General features: G+C 40.5%; 1 protein-coding gene across 1 annotated transcript in view; it reads right to left on the bottom strand.

Annotated features, from left to right (window-relative positions):
- Positions 1-15,583, bottom strand: part of LOC142750387 (dynein axonemal heavy chain 3-like) — a 1,255,980-nt gene extending 1,240,397 nt beyond the window's left edge. The window contains exon 1 of the mRNA XM_075859390.1: positions 13,877-15,583. Coding sequence (XP_075715505.1) covers positions 13,877-15,583 — 1,707 coding nt within the window. The remainder of the gene's footprint in view (positions 1-13,876) is intronic.
- Positions 15,584-18,835: the final 3,252 nt, after the last annotated feature.

Below are 18,835 nucleotides of genomic sequence, written 5' to 3'. Positions count from 1 at the left end.
TAAGGACCCTGACCGCTGGCCGTAAAAATACAGCCAGCGGTCGGGAACCAGTTAATGTTAGTTGGGCAGGAGGATAAACCGGCAGCCAGTACTAACCTCAGCGATGGTGACCGCCCACCCGGCTCTTCTCTTCCAGCTTCTCTTCCAGCTTTGGAGTAACAGAACAGCCATCCGTCGCTGTTCTGTTACACAATGGCGGTGCCCGCAGTGTTAGAGAGGCGTGTCCTAAGCACTAGCAGACGTGCTTAACGCCTGCTACCTACCCCTATCCCGGCCAATTCCCTGCTCCTTCTCCCCATCTCCTTAGCAGCAGTTAGCAGCGCTAGCGCTCTGAATACTTTTATAAGACTATGTGCGGTTCGCACATATGAGCCACAGGACCTCAGGACGCAGATACAAATGAATAATATAGGCTGCAGGTCACGTTAGGCCTGCAGCCTATAAGGCGCTGGGAAAACTCCCTGCGCAGGCCGGCGTTTATGACATCACTGCATTATGCTGGTCTGCGCAAGCGTCCAGCACAGAGTCTGTGCAGCGCTCCGTCGTGGGAACAGGGCAAGGTAAGTACAATATTTTTTTTGGGGGGGGCGTGTGGCACTTTATACAAGAGGAGGGGGGAGCTGTGTGGCACTCTATACAAAGGGAGGGGGAGTTGTGTGGCACTATATACAGGGGGGACTGCTGTGTAGCACTATATACAAAGGGGTCTATGTAGAACTATTTACAAAGGGGGCTGTGTGGCACTATATACATGGGGGGCTGTGTGGCACTATATACAAGGGGAGGGCTGTATGGCACTATATACAAGGGGGTCTGTGTGGCACTATATAAAGGGGGGAGCTTTGTGGCACTATATACAAGGGGGGCTGAATGGCACTAACTACTAGGAGGGCTGTATGGCACTAATTATAAGGGGGAGGGCTATGCGGCGCTATCTACAGGGGTCTGTGTGGAACTGTTTACTAAGGGGGGCTGTGTGGCACTATATACAAGAGAGGGGGCCATGTGGCACTATATAAAATGGAGGGGGCTGTGTGGCACTATATACAAGGAAGGCTACTTTTTTGCACTATATACAAGGGGGCTGTGTGACACTATGTACAAGGGGGGCTGTGTGGCACTATATACAAGAGGGGGGCCGTGTTGCCCTATCTACTAAGGGGGGCTTTGTGGCACTATCTAAGGGGCGGCTGTGTGTGGCGCTATCTATAGGGGGCTGTGTGTGGCACTTTCTACAGGGGGCTGTATGTGGCGCTATCTACAGGGGCACAAAGGGGGCATTATTACTGTGGGAGTGCAAAGGGGCATGGTTACTGATGGGGAACTTTTATTGTGTCGAACACTGAGGGATCATTATTACTGTCTGGGGCACTGTGGATTAAGAGTTTGTTTAGAGGCTGGGGTAAAGGTGTGGAGGGTGCTTGAAAAGCAAGAAACCAACATGTCTGTGTGTCAAATTCTGCAGAGACAAGTCGTGGTTGGAATAAGTCATCACAGTGGTCTAGGCCGGATGGAAAAAAAAGGGAAGGTGAACGACTCAAATCAGAGAAAACATCACCTGTGAGTCACTGGATATAAATGTGCTGTAATCACTTATATCGTCTGCAGAGCTCCTGCGTAGAACTGGCATCCACCACTATGTGGTCACTACACGGTGGTAATATTGGTGTTTGTATAGTCGTTTTTATTCAGTAACAGTGTGGGGGTATTATTCAGTCACTATGTGGTTATGGTGTGGAGGTATTATTCAGTAACAGTATGGGGATATTATTCAGTTACTATGTGGTTATGGTGTGGCGGTATTATTCAGTAACAGTATGGTGGTATTATTCAGTCACTATGGGGTTATGGTGTGGCGGAATTAATCAGTAACAGTATGGGGGTATTATTTAGTCACTATGTGGTCATGGTGTGGTGGTATTATTCAATAACAGTATGGGGGTATTATTCAGTCACTATGTGAATATGGTGTGGCAGTATTATTCAGTAACAGTATGGAGGTGTTATCCAGTCACTATATGATTATGGTGTGTCTGTATTGTTCAGTACTTGTATGGGGGTATTATTCAGTCACTATGTTATTATGGTGTGGAGGTATTATTCAGTAACAGTATGGAGGTATTATTCAGTCACTATGTGGTTATGGTGTGGAAACTAAAAGCAAGAGAAACAAAAAACACGGTGCCACATGGTGCAGAATTACCCGAGGGTGGATAATATATAAAAAGAATTACCTACTGTTTTTAGCAGCGCCAACTTTTTCTACTCTACATACCCTCTGTTATGGTGTGGAGGTATTATTCAGTATGGGGGTATTATTCAGTCACTATGTGGTTATGGTGTGGTAGTATTATTCAGTAACAGTATGGGGGTATTATTCAGTCACTATGTGGTTATCGTGTGGCAGTATTATTCAGTAACAGTATGGGGGTATAAATTAGTCGCTGTGGTAATGGTGTGGTGGTATTATTGAGTAACCGTATGGGGGTATTATTCAGTAACAGTATGGGGGTATTATTCAGTCACTATGTGGTTATGGTGTTGAAACTAAAACAAAGAGAAACAAAAAACACGGCGCCACATGGTGCAGAATTACCCGAGGGTGGATAATATATAAAAAGAAGGAAAAAGCAATGTGCTCACCTTGTAACATTGTGCAGGCACATGCACAACACTGGTTTGAATGTAAACAATTTCCACGTATAGAAACTGCAGCCAGGGTCCAATTTACACTGGCAACATAAAATATACAGTATAATGCCACGAGGTAAAAGAGGGTATGTAGAGTAGAAAAAATGGTACATAGATAGATAGATAGATAGATAGATAGATAGATAGATAGATAGATATGTGTAAGCATATAAATATATATGTGACCCTACTTGGCGCTGCTAAAAACAGTAGGTAATCCAATGAAACATTGGATTACCTACTGTTTTTAGTAGCGCCAACTTTTTCTACTCTACATACCCTCTGTTATGGTGTGGAGGTATTATTCAGTAACAGTATGGGGGTATTATTCAGTCACTGTGGTTATGGTGTGGTAGTATTATTCAGTAACAGTATGAGGGTATTATTCAGTCACTATATGGTTATGGTGTGGAGGTATCATTCAGTAACAGTATGGGGGTATTATTCAGTCACTGTGGTTATCGTGTTGCAGTATTATTCAGTAACAGTATAGGGGTATTATTCAGTCACTGTGGTAATGGTGTGGTGGTATTATTCAGTAACAGTATGGGGGTATTATTCAGTAACAGTATGGGGGTATTATTCAGTCACTATGTGGTTATGGTGTGGCGGTATTATTCAGTAATAGTATGGGGGTATTATTCAGCCACTGTGGTGATGGAGTGGCGGTATTATTTGGACCTTATATTGTGTTATTATTGGTCTTATAATAGTGAGTTGTGTTAAGTAACAGTATGGGGGTATTATTCAGTCACTATGTGGTTATGGTGTGGCGGTATTATTCAGTAACAATATGAGAGTATTATTCAGTCACTATGTGGTTATGGTGTGGCAGTTTTATTCAGTAATAGTATGGGGGTATTATTCAGCCACTGTGGTGATGGAGTGGCGGTATTATTTGGACCTTATATTGTGTTATTATTGGTCTTATAACACTATTATAGTTGTGTTCAGTAACAGTAGGCAGGTAATATTTAATCTGGTATAGTGGCATGATTTAATAACTGTATATGTATATAGATCATTTTTTGTGTGAGAGGAGGGACATATGCTTTGGGGCTTGCAACACTCCTGGACGCGTTAGAAATCAGTGATGCAGCTCTCTACACAATTCCTGCTGAATTTATTACAATATTGATACAGTAAGGCCCAATGCCCACTTCAGTTTTTTGCTTCAGGGTGCTAGCCGGTTTTTCGACGGCTAGCACACTGACCCATTCATTTCAATGGGGCCATGCACACTTCAGTTTTTTTGACGGTCCCGTTTGCTCCGTTCCGATCCAAGATAGAGCATGTCCTACTTTGCTCCGAGATTCCGTGACCGTGAGGCCCATGCAAGTCAATGGGGCCATCAAAAAATCTGAAGGCACACGGAAGGCATCCGTGTGCCGTCCGTGTGTGACGGAGCCGTTGCCTAGCATCGGCCGGGCGGGCAGAAAAACATAACAGAAATATTACACTAATCGGCAGCCACTTGTCTCTATCAATCTCCGCTGTGCTGGGGGAGAGAATTCTAGCTGGGGTGGCGGAGTATTTAAACTAGGGCTGAGGAGGGAGGCCAATGTAGAAAAAAAAAAGGGGTAGCCAGGTTAGAGAGGGGTCAGACTATATTGGTGGGGGGAGAAACAGAATGTGGGGAGAGGACTAGACAACAAGATAAGGAGATCCTTTCGTTACAAAACATCAGTGTAAATAAAAAGGCCCGATTAATGTCAAATCACATTTCTGATAATAAAAGTGGAAAAACTGACAGGCAAGTTAAAGTGTATGTTCACAAATGCCAGAAGTCTAGCAAGCAAAATAGGGGAGCTGGAGGCCTTGATACTGGAAGAAAATATAGATATAGTTGGTGTTGCTGAAACATGGCTGGACTCTTCACATGACTGGGCTGTAAATCTACAGGGTTTTACACTTTTTCGGAAAGACAGGACAAATAGGAAAGGTGGTGGTGTATGTCTGTATGTGAGAAATGATATGAAGGCGAGTGTGAAAGAGACAATAGTGGGTGAATACTGTGAGGAGGTTGAAACCTTGTGGGTGGAACTAGAAAGGGAGGTAAACACTGAAAAAATTACTTTTGGTGTAATCTATAGACCCCCCAATATAACTGAGGAGATGGAAGGTCAGATATATAAACAGATGGAGCAGGCTGCACAGGCGGGTACTGTAGTGATAATGGGAGATTTTAATTTCCGGGATATTAATTGGTGTCATGGTTCGGCTTCAACTGCAAAGGGGAGACATTTCCTCAACCTGTTGCAGGAAAATTTTATGGGCCAGTTTGTAGAAGACCCGACTAGAGGTGAAGCTCTGTTGGATCTGGTCATTTCTAATAATGCAGATCTTTTTGGGAATGTCAATGTTCGTGAAAACCTCGGTAACAGTGATCATAATATAGTTACATTTTACCTATACTGTAAAAAACAAACGCAGGCTGGGAGGGCAAAAACATTTAATTTTAAGAAAGCCAATTTCCCCAGGATGAGGGCGGCAATTCAGGATATAGACTGGGAAGAACTAATGTCAAATAATGGAACAAATGATAAATGGGAGATTTTCAAATCTACTTTGAGTTATTATAGTGCAAAATGTATTCCTATAGGTAACAAGTATAAACGACTCAAATTAAACCCCACATGGCTTACACCTTCTGTGAAAGGGGCAATACATGACAAAAAAAGGGCATTTAAAAAAATACAAATCTGAGGGTACAGCTGTAGCCTTTGTAAAATATAAAGAGCTTAATAAAATCTGTAAAAATGTAATAAAATTAGCAAAAATACAAAATGAAAGGCAGGTGGCCAAGGATAGTAAAACAAATCCTAAAAAATTCTTCAAGCATATAAATGCAAAAAAGCCCAGGTCTGAACATGTAGGACCCCTAGATAGTGGTAATGGGGAGTTGATCACAGGGGATCAAGAGAAGGCAGAGTTACTAAATGGGTTCTTTAGCTCTGTATATACAACTGAAGAAGGAGCAGCTGATGTAGCCGGTGCCAGTGCTGTTAATATATCAGTTGATATACTGAATTGGATGAATGTAGAGATGGTCCAAGCTATATTAAATAAAATAAATGTGCACAAGGCCCCGGGACCAGATGGGTTACACCCTAGAATTCTTAAAGAGCTTAGTTCAGTTATTTCTGTCCCCCTTTTCATAATATTCAGAGAATCTCTAGTGACTGGTATAGTGCCAAGGGACTGGCGCAGGGCAAATGTGGTGCCTATTTTCAAAAAGGGCTCTAGGTCTTCCCCAGGTAATTATAGACCAGTAAGCTTAACATCCATCGTGGGGAAAATGTTTGAGGGGCTATTGAGGGACTATATACAGGATTATGTGACAATAAATAGCATTATAAGTGACAGCCAGCACGGTTTTACTAAGGACAGAAGTTGTCAAACTAACCTAATCTGTTTTTATGAAGAGGTGAGCAGAAGTCTAGACAGAGGGGCCGCTGTGGATTTAGTGTTTTTGGACTTTGCAAAGGCATTTCACACTGTCCCCCATAGACGCCTAATGGGTAAATTAAGGACTATAGGTTTAGAAAATATAGTTTGTAATTGGATTGAGAATTGGCTCAGGAACGATATCCAGAGAGTTGTATTCAATGATTCCTACTCTGAATGGTCCCCGGTAATAAGTGGTGTACCCCAGGGTTCAGTGCTGGGACCACTATTATTCAACTTATTTATTAATGATATAGAGGAAGGGATTAATAGCACAATTTCGATTTTTGCAGATGACACCAAGCTATGTAATATAGTTCAGACTATGGAAGATGTTCATGAATTACAGGCAGATTTAAACAAACTAAGTGTTTGGGCGTCCACTTGGCAGATGAAGTTTAATGTAGATAAATGTAAAGTTATGCATCTGGGTACCAACAACCTGCATGCATCATATGTCCTAGGGGGAGCTACACTGGCGGATTCACTTGTTGAGAAGGATCTGGGTGTACTTGTAAATCATAAACTCAATAACAGCATGCAGTGTCAATCAGCTGCTTCAAAGGCCAGCAGGATATTGTGGTGTATTAAAAGAGGCATGGACTCGCGGGACAGGGATGTAATATTACCACTTTACAAAGCATTAGTGAGGCCTCATCTAGAATATGCAGTCCAGTTCTGGGCTCCAGTTCATAGAAAGGATGCCCTGGAGTTGGAAAAAATACAAAGAAGAGCAACGAAGCTAATTAGGGGCATGGAGAATTTAAGTTATGAGGAAAGATTGAAAGAATTAAACCTATTTAGCCTTGAAAAAAGACGACTAAGGGGGGACATGATTAACTTATATAAATATATTAATGGCGCATACAAAAAATATGGTGAAATCCTGTTCCTTGTAATACCCCCTCAAAAAACAAGGGGGCACTCCCTCCGTCTGGAGAAAAAAAGGTTCAAGCTGCAGAGGCGACAAGGCTTCTTTACTTTGAGAACTGTGAATCTATGGAATAGTCTACCGCAGGAGCTGGTCACAGCAGGGACAGTAGATGGCTTTAAAAAAGGGTTAGATAATTTCCTAGAACAAAAAAATATTAGCTCCTATGTGTAGAAATTTTTCCTTCCCTTTTCCCTTCCCTTGGTTGAACTTGATGGACATGTGTCTTTTTTCAGCCGTACTAACTATGTAACTATGTAACTATGTAACTATGTAATCTCTATCAATCTCAATCTCTATCTGATAGAGAAAAGAGGCTGCTGATTAAAAATAAAATAAAAATCAGTTCATACGTACCCGGTCGTTGTCTTGGTGACGAGTCCCTCTTCTTCCTCCAGTCCGACCTTCTTGTATGATGCGGCAGCCTGTGATTGGCTGCAGAGGCGGTCACGTGGGATGAAGCGTCATCCCTGGAGGCCGGCCTTCTGATGTCATCCTGACGTGCGTGACCGCCACTACAGCCTGTGATTGGCTGCAGCGGCGACATGGATGAAACGTCATCGCTGGAGGCCGGACAGGAGGAAAGTAAGTATGACATTTTTTTATTACATTAACATTTTATTTTCCGAGCGCCGAACATGGTACTGTCCAGGGTGCTGAAAGAGTTACCCCCGATCAGTGCAGCCCATTAACTCTTTCAGCACCCTGGACAGTACCATGCTCGGCACACGGAAACGGAATCACGGAGTGCACACGGCCGCTAAAATGGGCACACGGATCCGTCACAAACGGCCATGAAAAATGTGTCGGAAGTGTGCACGAGGCCTAAGGGTGTGTTCACATCTGTGTTTGGTTTCTGTTAATGGCTTCCGTCAGACCTTTCTGTCAGAGGAAACCATCAACGGAAAGGCAAATGGACTACGCTACTGTTTCTGCTAAAAAAAAAAGCAGAAACTTTACGGAATAGAGACAAAGGGAAACCATTTGCAACGGAAGCAATTACCATTGAAATCAATGGTAATGCAAATGGAAGCCATGGTTTCCATTTGCCTTTCAGTTGATGGGTTCCTCTGACGGAAAGGTCTGACGGAAGCCATTAACAGAAATGCATTATAAAATGCAATGGATGCATTATAAAAATGCAATGGATGCATTAAAACCAGGCATGCATTGTAGAAATTGAATTTAACCTGTTCAACTTCTTCTCTACTGTACTGTCAGTTGATATAACATGGATATGAAACATGGTAACAAAAGATGGCTACTGTCCAGGTTTCTGGAGTCTGACTGGCATAATCTTCTATGCAGAACTATGCACTTTAATATAGGGTTAAACTAGTGGGTGCTATTAGCTTTACGGGCAACTTATAGATGATACAGGTGTTTTAATTTGATATCCTTTAAAATAAAGTTTCTTAAGAAACAGAATTCTTCTAATGTGTGCAAAAAGTAATAATAATGTTGTTATTATTAATAATAATAATAATAATAATAACAATATAAGTAATAATGATAATAATAAAAAAGGACAGCTTATGGTTACTTCTATAGTCAGAGGATTTAGTTAGCAATACCTGTCCCATTATACTGAGGCATATTTACCATGGGATCCCCCATCCATGAAACAGTATCTATTTCTGAAAACCATCCTTACTTTGATGAAACATTGTTAGCATTAGAGTACTACTGCTGAAAAAAATGAAGGAATCCATCAGAGAGATAGCACAAATGTTAGAAGTGGCCAAACCAACAGTTTGGTACATTCTTGGAAAAAAAAGAGCCCACTGGTGATCTTGTGAGTTGTGAACTCCAAAAGAACTGGACGTCCACGACAGACAACAGTGGTGGATGATCCACAGAATCCTTTCGATGATGAAAAAAAAACCCATTCACAACATCTACTAAAGTGAAAAACACTCTCCTGGAATTAGGTGTATCAGTATCTATGTCTACCATAAAGAGAAGACTTCATGAGAGCAAATACAAACCGCTCACCACAAGGTGCAAATTAATAATTAGCCTCAAAAATAGAAAGGCCAGATTAGACTTTACCAAACAACATCTAAAGAAGCCAGCCCAGTTCTGGATCAGCATTCTTTGGACAGGTGAAATGAAGATCAACCGGAAGGAAGAAAGAATGGAGAAGGCATGGAACGGCTCATGATCCAAAGCACACCACATCCTCTGTAAAACATGGTGGAGGCAGTGTGATGGTATGGGCATGCATGGCTGCCAAAGGCACTGGGTCACTAGTGTTTATTGATTAGGTGACTGAAGACAGAAGCAGCCGGATGACTTCTGAAGTGTTTAGGGATATACTTTCTGCTCAGATTCAACCAAATGCAGCAAGGTTGATTGGGCGTCGCTTCACAGTACAGATGGACAATAATCAAAACATACTGCGAAAGTGACACTGGAGTTTTTTAAGGCAAAGAAGTGGAATATTCTGCAATGGCCAAGTCAATCACCAGATCTCAACCCGATCGAGCATGCATTTCACTTGTTTAAGACAAAACTTAAAGAGGCTCTGTCACCAGCATTTCCCCAATTGAACTTTACTTATCCCTCACTGGCCGCTGCTATCAAAAGTTCATTGCCATTATCCCCTCTCCTAAACTCCTCCTCTGACTGTAAATAACGGTCTGCAAACATTTCACACTTTTTATCATAATAATCCGGTATCCCTTTGTGCGCACACACCAGAAGAGGACATCAATGCACGAGCGCGGGATTTTGTGTGCTGGGGGAAGGCGAGGGGCTGTCAATCAAAAGTAAGTAGGTGGGGTAAACTCGGAAAGACTTGAGGAATGAAGATATGACTCTTTTCAAATGAAGATTTGACTCTTTTATGCTCATTAACATACGGTGTGGGGAGACTAAAAAACTGAATACTAAAGCTACAGCGCTGACAAAAAAGAAAATTATAGGTTATATAGAAATTATTTTTCACCCACTACCACCAGGTATTGCTGGTTTAATAGGTGAAATGCTGGTGACAGGTTCCCTTTAAGGCAGAAAGACCCACAAACAAGCAACAACTGAAGACAGCTGCAGTAAAGGCCGGGCAAAGCATCACAAACGAGGAAAACAGCGTTTTGTGATATCCATGGGTTCCAGACTTCAGGCAGTCATTGCCTGCAAAGAATTCTCTGCAAAGTATTTAAAAAAACAAAACATTTTATTAATGGTAATCTTAATTTGTCCAATTGCTTTTGAGCCCCTGAAATGAGGATGCTTTGTAGAAAAATGGTTGTAATTCCTAAAAGTTTCACAGGATATTTTTGTTCAGCCCCTTGAATTAAACCTGAAAGTCTGCACTTCAGTTGCCTTTCAGATGTTTCATTTCCAATCCAATGTGGTGGCATGCAGAGCCCAAATCATGAAGATTGTATCACTGTCCAAATAATTCTGTACCTAACTGTAAATAGAGTGATGACTTTGTGGACTCGTCTGGCCAATTAACATACAAGATCACTTGGCCCATCAATTGCAATACGAAGGGAGTAAGTTATTATGCATATTAACCCTGTCCAAAAATCTACATTGGTCTCACGACAAGAGAACTCAAGATTAGAACGAGAGAACATGTTAATAGCATTGAGGCAGCCAGGGGGACAGCGTTAGACAAAATAGATTTTTTGAAAACTTTGCCACAACATTTTCTCCTGCATCATAATTGTGCATCTAAAGACCTTAAAATCAAAGGCATAAATCACATGCAACTTGATCTGAGAGGAGGGTCACTAATGAAAAAACGGTTGAGAGTAGAATCCAAATGGATTTGGAAACTAAAGACATTACAACCCAATGGTTTGAATGAAAATCTGGGTTTTGCAGCTTTCCTGTGAGGGTGTCAGGATCTTTCATGGTGTTGTTTTTAATATGTTTGTGTTTGGGTCTAGTACAGGCCATTTTCTAACGTGTATTTGTTTTTAGTTTCTGCAGATTATCTTCCAATTTGTTTTGAGGATTTGCTATGACCCGATACTATGATGTTCGTCTGAGCCTGTAAAACGTCTTCATTTTTTGATCATTCTGATGAATAGTTCACTTGAAGAGATGCAGTTCACGTGTCCTACCTACAGAGAATATCTTGATACAGTTACGATGTATTGATGGATCCATTTACTCTATTTATTTATTTATTTATTTATTTATTTATTTATTATTTATTTAATATGTATTATTTATTATGTTATATTCTTTATGTATTATTTATTGGTTCTTCGTATATTATATTTTTTATATATCTTTTATTTTTTATTTTTACATTTATTATTATTATTTTTATACATATATATTTTTTGTCATTTATAATTATTAATAATTATTATTTTCATTCTTTTTTATAATTTATTTATTTATTGCCAGTTCTAACCAACATTATTAATAATATTATACTATAGATGTACATTTATGCCTGATGATATACTATGGATTTGTGCAACTGGTTTTGCACCTTATATGTATTTTCAGTATAATGTACATAGCGAGGTATGCATGTGTGTAGGCATGTCGACTTCAACAACATTTGTTTAATAATTTTATGTAAAAAATTGAGAATAACTGAAATATATTTTTTTATTATGAATTTGGATTAGTTATTTATCATATAAAGAACTTTTTAACATGAATAACTTTATACATACATATATATATATATATATATATATATATATATATATATATATATATATATTTTTTTTTTTATCTTATATCTTTAGTCCTCATTTTTTCACTATATTATATAACTGCATTTTTTGCACATGTTTATTTCATTATATTTTTTATCACATTAGTGTATAGCTCATTTCAATTTATTATATTCACTCTTTAGTATTTTCTACATTTTTCATTCACATTTTATCTAATTATTTTAAAATACTATTTTTTATATTTGTCATATACATGTTTATACATGGGTAAATATATTTATACAAATATAGATAGGATATAAATATATTTTTCTAATATAACACCTCTTCTTTCATCACATGTAGGATAAAGAGAAAAGAGCCACGGCGCCACTTGGTGTGGATCAAAGAAGGTGAGGTGAGAATAGGAGGAGATATATATGCTCACCGTGAGGTTAGGAGAATTCAACGCTGGGGTCCACGGGGTAGCTGCTGCCAGATCCGAGCCGGTTACCGAGGTGACCGCTTAGGTACAAGAGATGCAGGTAAAAACAAATGGATCTATGTTGGCGCTGCTGCTTGATGTGGACAAGGTAAGTATCCAGAGGTCAAGTTTAAGTTTTGTAAACTGTTTAATCGCAACGCGTTTCAGCGCCGAACTGGCGCTTTCATCAGGCATAAGGATACAGGAAAAAAACACATGTTTATATAAGGCCAGTTCAGATTAGACAATTAGGTAAAAAACCGCGAAAAAGCATCAGCAGGTCAAAGTTCAGATGGAACGATGTAATACAATATAAGTAATGGTTTTAATGCATAAATAAAAGGACAATTAAAAGAATATAAATAATAAAAGACTGGATGTCCTATCAAAAATTGATTTTGGAACAGAGTAGATTAAAACCATGTGCAGTGTATACGGGACCGGCAACATTCAATTGCTTGAAACATTAGTTAGTGTCATCGGGAGATAGGGGTGAGTAGATTGTATCTGATTTTATTAATTGTTTGTTTATTTTAGTTGTGAGTTGTGTTTGGGAAGTGAAGCGATTCTGTATGATAGTTACATTGTTTACACGTTGCCTCGGGAACCAACTGTGTTACGGAAGCCGAGGCGCTCCACAATGGATGGAACGCATGGTGAACCGCATTGCGCAAGAGATCGTTGAACTGCTCAGAGGGGACCATGAACAGAAAGCGTATCTGCTAAAAAGAACAGAAAAGTGGAGATCGGGCGGAGGGTGAGTAAAACAAAATACCAAACGTGGATTTGGGCTGAATGCCCTGGTCAATATGTTAGTTTGTTACTTGTGGGCGTTTATTTTGAGGAAACGCTGAACAGTATTACGGGGTAAGGATAGTAATGGTACGGTTGTCCATACCTGTATTCTTTAAATGTATGTTTTGGTTACAATTGGCACTTGTGCACTTCTTGCAGGAGGATTGAATTTTGTTTCAATATGAGATAAACACGCAAACGGACAAATGAGTGATGTATAGTTGTTACTGAGACAAGATGATGATTATTAGGGTGCTATTTGGAGATAAGATGTCTTGAAGTATATTGTGTACTGGTATACATCAATTTAATTGGTCTATGTGATATTACAATTTTGCAAGAATATTTAGGGAATCCAAGTGGTGTCTTATTGTCGGTTTATTAAGGAGTCAGTCAGATCAATTAGTCCAAAGATGACTCTGTGATGTCATTTAGACCCAAAGGGTGAAGTGTATTCATTTTAAAAATCCAGTAGTTTTCCCTTTGTTTTAACTTGCTGAATCTATTTGGGACGTCAAAATTGATATGTTCTATTGGTGTGATTTTAATTTTATTAAATTGGCAATCATGCATTTGAGAGAAATGACGGGATATGCTGTGTTTGAGGTAACCGGTGTTTACATTGAACCGATGGTTGTTAACTCGGGTTCTTAGGCATTGGGTGGTTCTTCCGATGTATTGCAACTGGCAAGGGCATTCTAATAAGTAAATGACGTAGGAACTGCCACAGTTGAGGAGAGTTTGGATTGTGAAGGTTTCGTTGGTGACTGTGGATGTATAATCATATTTTTTATGGCTGATGGAATTGCAGCAAAGGCAGCGTAAATGTCCACATTTATAGGACCCTTTGATGTTGGAAAGAAAGTTTGTATGAGGTGTAGGATGTTTTCTTACTCTGCTAGGAGCCAAAATATTTTTGAGGGTTAGGGACCGTCTGAATGTGATATTTGGTTTATATGGTAATGTGTCTTTCAGGTGCGGATCGTTTTTTAGGATGTGCCAATGTTTGGAGATAATGTTCCTAATTGTTTTATTGCCTCTGTTGTAAGTGGTGATGAAGTTGAGATTAGAGTTAGTGGTACCTAATTTGGGATTCTTGAGGGAGGGGTTTAGACAGGACATTTGAGTAAGTTCTGAAGCTTTTGATCGTGCGCCTTTTATAAGATTAGTGGGGAAACCTTTGTCTTTGAATCTTTTTTCAAGGACTAAGCATTCTTTGTTGAAGTCTTTGTCAGTACTACAATTTTTCCTAATCATCCTGAATTGTCCAAAGGGTATATTTTTCAACCAAGGGCGGTAGTGGGCGCTTCTGAAGTCAATATAGCTATTAACATCCACTAGTTTGAAGTGTGTTCTCGTTATGAATTTATTGCTGACATTGTCGTAGTTGATAGTGAGATCTAAAAAGTCTATAGATGTGGGGGAGAATGTATATGTAAATGATAGGTCATAGTTGTTTTTATTTAGGGTTTCGATGAAGCGCACGGCTTCCTCCTCGGTGCCATTCCATATTAAAAACAGGTCATCGATGTACCGTTTGTATAGTAGTATGTTATTTTTGTAGGGGTGTTCGCCATGGATGTATGTTTTTTCAAAGGATCCCATATACAAGTTTGCATAGGATGGTGCAAAACGGCTTCCCATTGCACACCCTTTTATTTGATGGTAAAAACTGCTGTCAAAACTGAAGATATTGTGTTTGAGAATGAAGTCAATGCAGTTTGTTAGGAAATCAACCTGGGGTTTGGAGATAGTGTTAATTAGGGAAAGAAATGAGTGAGCTACTTCTATGCCTTTATCATGTGGGATATTGCTGTACAGTGTGGTTACGTCCGCTGTCAGGAAACAGATTGGGGATATTGAAGGGTCAAACTTTAGGTCGTTTAAGTCTCTGATTAGTTGTGTGGAGTCCTTGAGGTGGGATGGTAGGGTGAGAACGAGGGGTTGGAGGTGAAGGTCTATGAAATGTGAGAGGTTACTGGTGAGGGAACCTATTCCCGAAATAATGGGACGTCCGGGGGGATCTGTTAGTGATTTGTGGATCTTTGGTAGATGGTAAATGAAGGGCATGTTTGGAAAAGTAACAGAAAGAAACCGTTTTCCTTTTTTATTGATCAATCCTGATAAGGTAGCTGACTCTATCAGGTTCTGGTATTCAAGTATGTACATAGATAATGGGTTTGTGGTCAGTTTGCTGTAAAAAGTGGTGTCGCTCAGAATCCTCATAGTCTCTTTGAGGTATTTTTCTCTGTCTTGGATGACTATGCCCCCTCCTTTATCAGCCGGGCGGATTATGATGTCTTGTTTTTTTTGGAGGTTTCTCATGGCCTTCCTTTCATGCGTAGTTAAGTTGTCAGGATAATGGGATGGTAGGTCTAAAGTCCTGAACTCGTTGCTTACCAGGGACGAAAAAGTTTCAATTATAGGGCCTTGATGGTGGGTTGGGTAAAAATTTGATTTGGGGTGAACTTCCACTGGAATGGCCCTGGGTGTGGCGAGGTTTTCAGATGTTTCCGTGGTTGTGCTAGGTGTAGTGATGAATTTAGTCATGGCAAAGTGTCTGGTGAGGGTGAGCTTTCTTGTGAACCTGTTGAGGTCCATAAAAAGCTCGAAATTGTTGGTTGAAGATGTGGGGCAAAAAGAGAGGCCCCTATTCAAAAGGCTGTGTTCATGGCTACTTAGAGAATGTAGTGACAGATTAAATACTTTTACTGCTGGACAAGGTTCCTCTTTTTGTTGAGGGATGGATGTTGGTTTGTGGCGTTTTTTACCTCCTCTTCGTCCTCTGGGTCTGTACCTAGTTTCCTTTTGGTTGAGATTTTTTGGATTTTGGGAAAGAAACTGGTTATGGTTTGAGCTTTGGGGCTCATGATGTATGGGATCAGTATATCCTTGCTCACAACAGTGGGAGTTAATGGAGGTCTGACTAGCTGGGAGGGTAGTCCTAAAAAAGATGTCGCTGCATATGTAATGTCAAAAACAGGTGGCCAAATCAGTATTGGGGTTGTTGAACCCCTGGGTTGTATTGCGGTCCTCTGTGGGACTGCAAAAGTGGTCATCAGGTGAGGTTGGGTTGGTAAAATATGGAGTATCATGTATTGATAGTTCAAGTAGGGATGGAAAATTGTTACCATCCTCCTCGTCTATGGAGTCGTTGATCAAAAATGTGGGGGAAAGGGTGATGGAGGTTAGGGGAACTTCCATTGGTTCGGATACGGATGGTAACCGAGATAGGTGGATTTCTAAATCGGAGGATTTAAAAGCGTTCATGGGTATTTTGGGACTATATTGGCTGTACAGGGAAGGTATGTTTGGTTGTGGGATATGATTTAGGGTTGGAATTGTGACTGTGTCATGACAAATGGTTTTTGAGACCAGTATTGGGGTGTTGGTCCTCAGAGGGTGGTTTTGGATCTCCAAAACATTTTCTTTTCTTTGTACTGTGGTTTCATTGGTTCGGTTGGGTCTAGACTTGGAGCTGTTCCTGAAGGACCTGCTATAAGTCATGGCCCTATCCCGTGGGGTTGTATGAATGGATTTGCTCGAAATATTTCTGTTTGCAGTGATGCTGTGGTCAGACACGGTGGTGTCCTTGTGTAAGGTAGGAATGGTGCTGGATTTCCAGTCGCCTGCAGGGTTAATGGCATAGTCTGATTGGTCTCTTTTGAATTTTTTAACTTTTCTCAAAATGAGATCTTTTTCGTATGTGATTAATCTTCTGCTGGTGGATTCCTCCAGTTTGAGGAAATCACAGTGATCGCTGTAGTGTAGTAGTCGTTCCTTAATGGTAGAAATGTCTGTCAGCAAGGCATTGCTGAGTGATGTACGTTTGGTATGTAATCTTTCTAGGAAACCTAGATGGCATACATCTATAAAAGACTTCCAGTCGGTGCTGAAAATTGTGTCTGTAGGGTAGGGGTTGGTGATTGATAACCTTAAACCTCTAGGAGTGATATTGCCAGAGATATATAACAATAAGAATTGACAGTCAATATTCTGTAGGGCCTCTTTTTTCAGGAGGTCCTCAAGAGAAAGGAATAAGTCCGTCATCTTTTGGGTTTCTTCAAATGATGAGGTATTACTCACTATGTGAGAGTGTCCTGGCAAGATGTCGGTCCCAATGGATTCAAGGATAAGACGTTCACGTAGTCGGTTCCTTTCGTTGGTGAAATCCAGCATCGTGGGTGGTAATTTCAGATGTTTATGAAATGTTGCCAAGCGTCGTTAGAGAGTAGTAGATCCAAGACGTTGCCAAGAGTCGTTTTGCAGGGAGGGTAGTTCTAGGGTAGTAGATCCAAGATAGCGGCTGCCAGTGCAGGAGTCGGCTTCCCAACCAGAAACCAACCGGAGAAGATCACCGGGGGTAGGTGGTACGGTGCTCCTGATGTCGGAGTATCAGCTTTACGGAGCAGATGCAATCCGATCTAAGGTAGGATAAAGAGAAAAGAGCCACGGCGCCACTTGGTGTGGATCAAAGAAGGTGAGGTGAGAATAGGAGGAGATATATATGCTCACCGTGAGGTTAGGAGAATTCAACGCTGGGGTCCACGGGGTAGCTGCTGCCAGATCCGAGCCGGTTACCGAGGTGACCGCTTAGGTACAAGAGATGCAGGTAAAAACAAATGGATCTATGTTGGTGCTGCTGCTTGATGTGGACAAGGTAAGTATCCAGAGGTCAAGTTTAAGTTTTGTAAACTGTTTAATCGCAACGCGTTTCAGCGCCGAACTGGCGCTTTCATCAGGCATAAGGATACAGGAAAAAAACACATGTTTATATAAGGCCAGTTCAGATTAGACAATTAGGTAAAAAAACGCGAAAAAGCATCAGCAGGTCAAAGTTCAGATGGAACGATGTAATACAATATAAGTAATGTTTTTAATGCATAAATAAAAGGACAATTAAAAGAATATAAATAATAAAAGACTGGATGTCCTATCAAAAATTGATTTTGGAACAGAGTAGATTAAAACCATGTGCAGTGTATACGGGACCGGCAACATTCAATTGCTTGAAACATTAGTTAGTGTCATCGGGAGATAGGGGTGAGTAGATTGTATCTGATTTTATTAATTGTTTGTTTATTTTAGTTGTGAGTTGTGTTTGGGAAGTGAAGCGATTCTGTATGATAGTTACATTGTTTACACGTTGCCTCGGGAACCAACTGTGTTATGGAAGCCGAGGCGCTCCACAATGGATGGAACGCATGGTGAACCGCATTGCGCAAGAGATCGTTGAACTGCTCAGAGGGGACCATGAACAGAAAGCGTATCTGCTAAAAAGAACAGAAAAGTGGAGATCGGGCGGAGGGTGAGTAAAACGAAATACCAAACGTGGATTTGGGCTGAATGCCCTGGTCAATATGTTAGTTTGTTACTTAGTCTATAGATGTGGGGGAGAATGTATATGTAAATGATAGGTCATAGTTGTTTTTATTTAGGGTTTTCGATGAAGCGCACGGCTTCCTCCTCGGTGCCATTCCATATTAAAAACAGGTCATCGATGTACCGTTTGTATAGTAGTATGTTATTTTTGTAGGGGTGTTCGCCATGGATGTATGTTTTTTCAAAGGATCCCATATACAAGTTTGCATAGGATGGTGCAAAACGGCTTCCCATTGCACACCCTTTTATTTGATGGTAAAAACTGCTGTCAAAACTGAAGATATTGCAGTTTGTTAGGAAATCAACCTGGGGTTTGGAGATAGTGTTAATTAGGGAAAGACGTCCCATTATTTCGGGAATAGGTTCCCTCACCAGTAACCTCTCACATTTCATAGACCTTCACCTCCAACCCCTCGTTCTCACCCTACCATCCCACCTCAAGGACTCCACACAACTAATCAGAGACTTAAA

The sequence above is a fragment of the Rhinoderma darwinii genome, chromosome 3 (assembly GCF_050947455.1).
Source record: "Rhinoderma darwinii isolate aRhiDar2 chromosome 3, aRhiDar2.hap1, whole genome shotgun sequence".
Lineage (NCBI taxonomy): Eukaryota > Metazoa > Chordata > Amphibia > Anura > Rhinodermatidae > Rhinoderma > Rhinoderma darwinii.
Note: the sequence above shows the minus strand (reverse complement) of the source record. Positions and strands in the feature narration are given on the sequence as shown.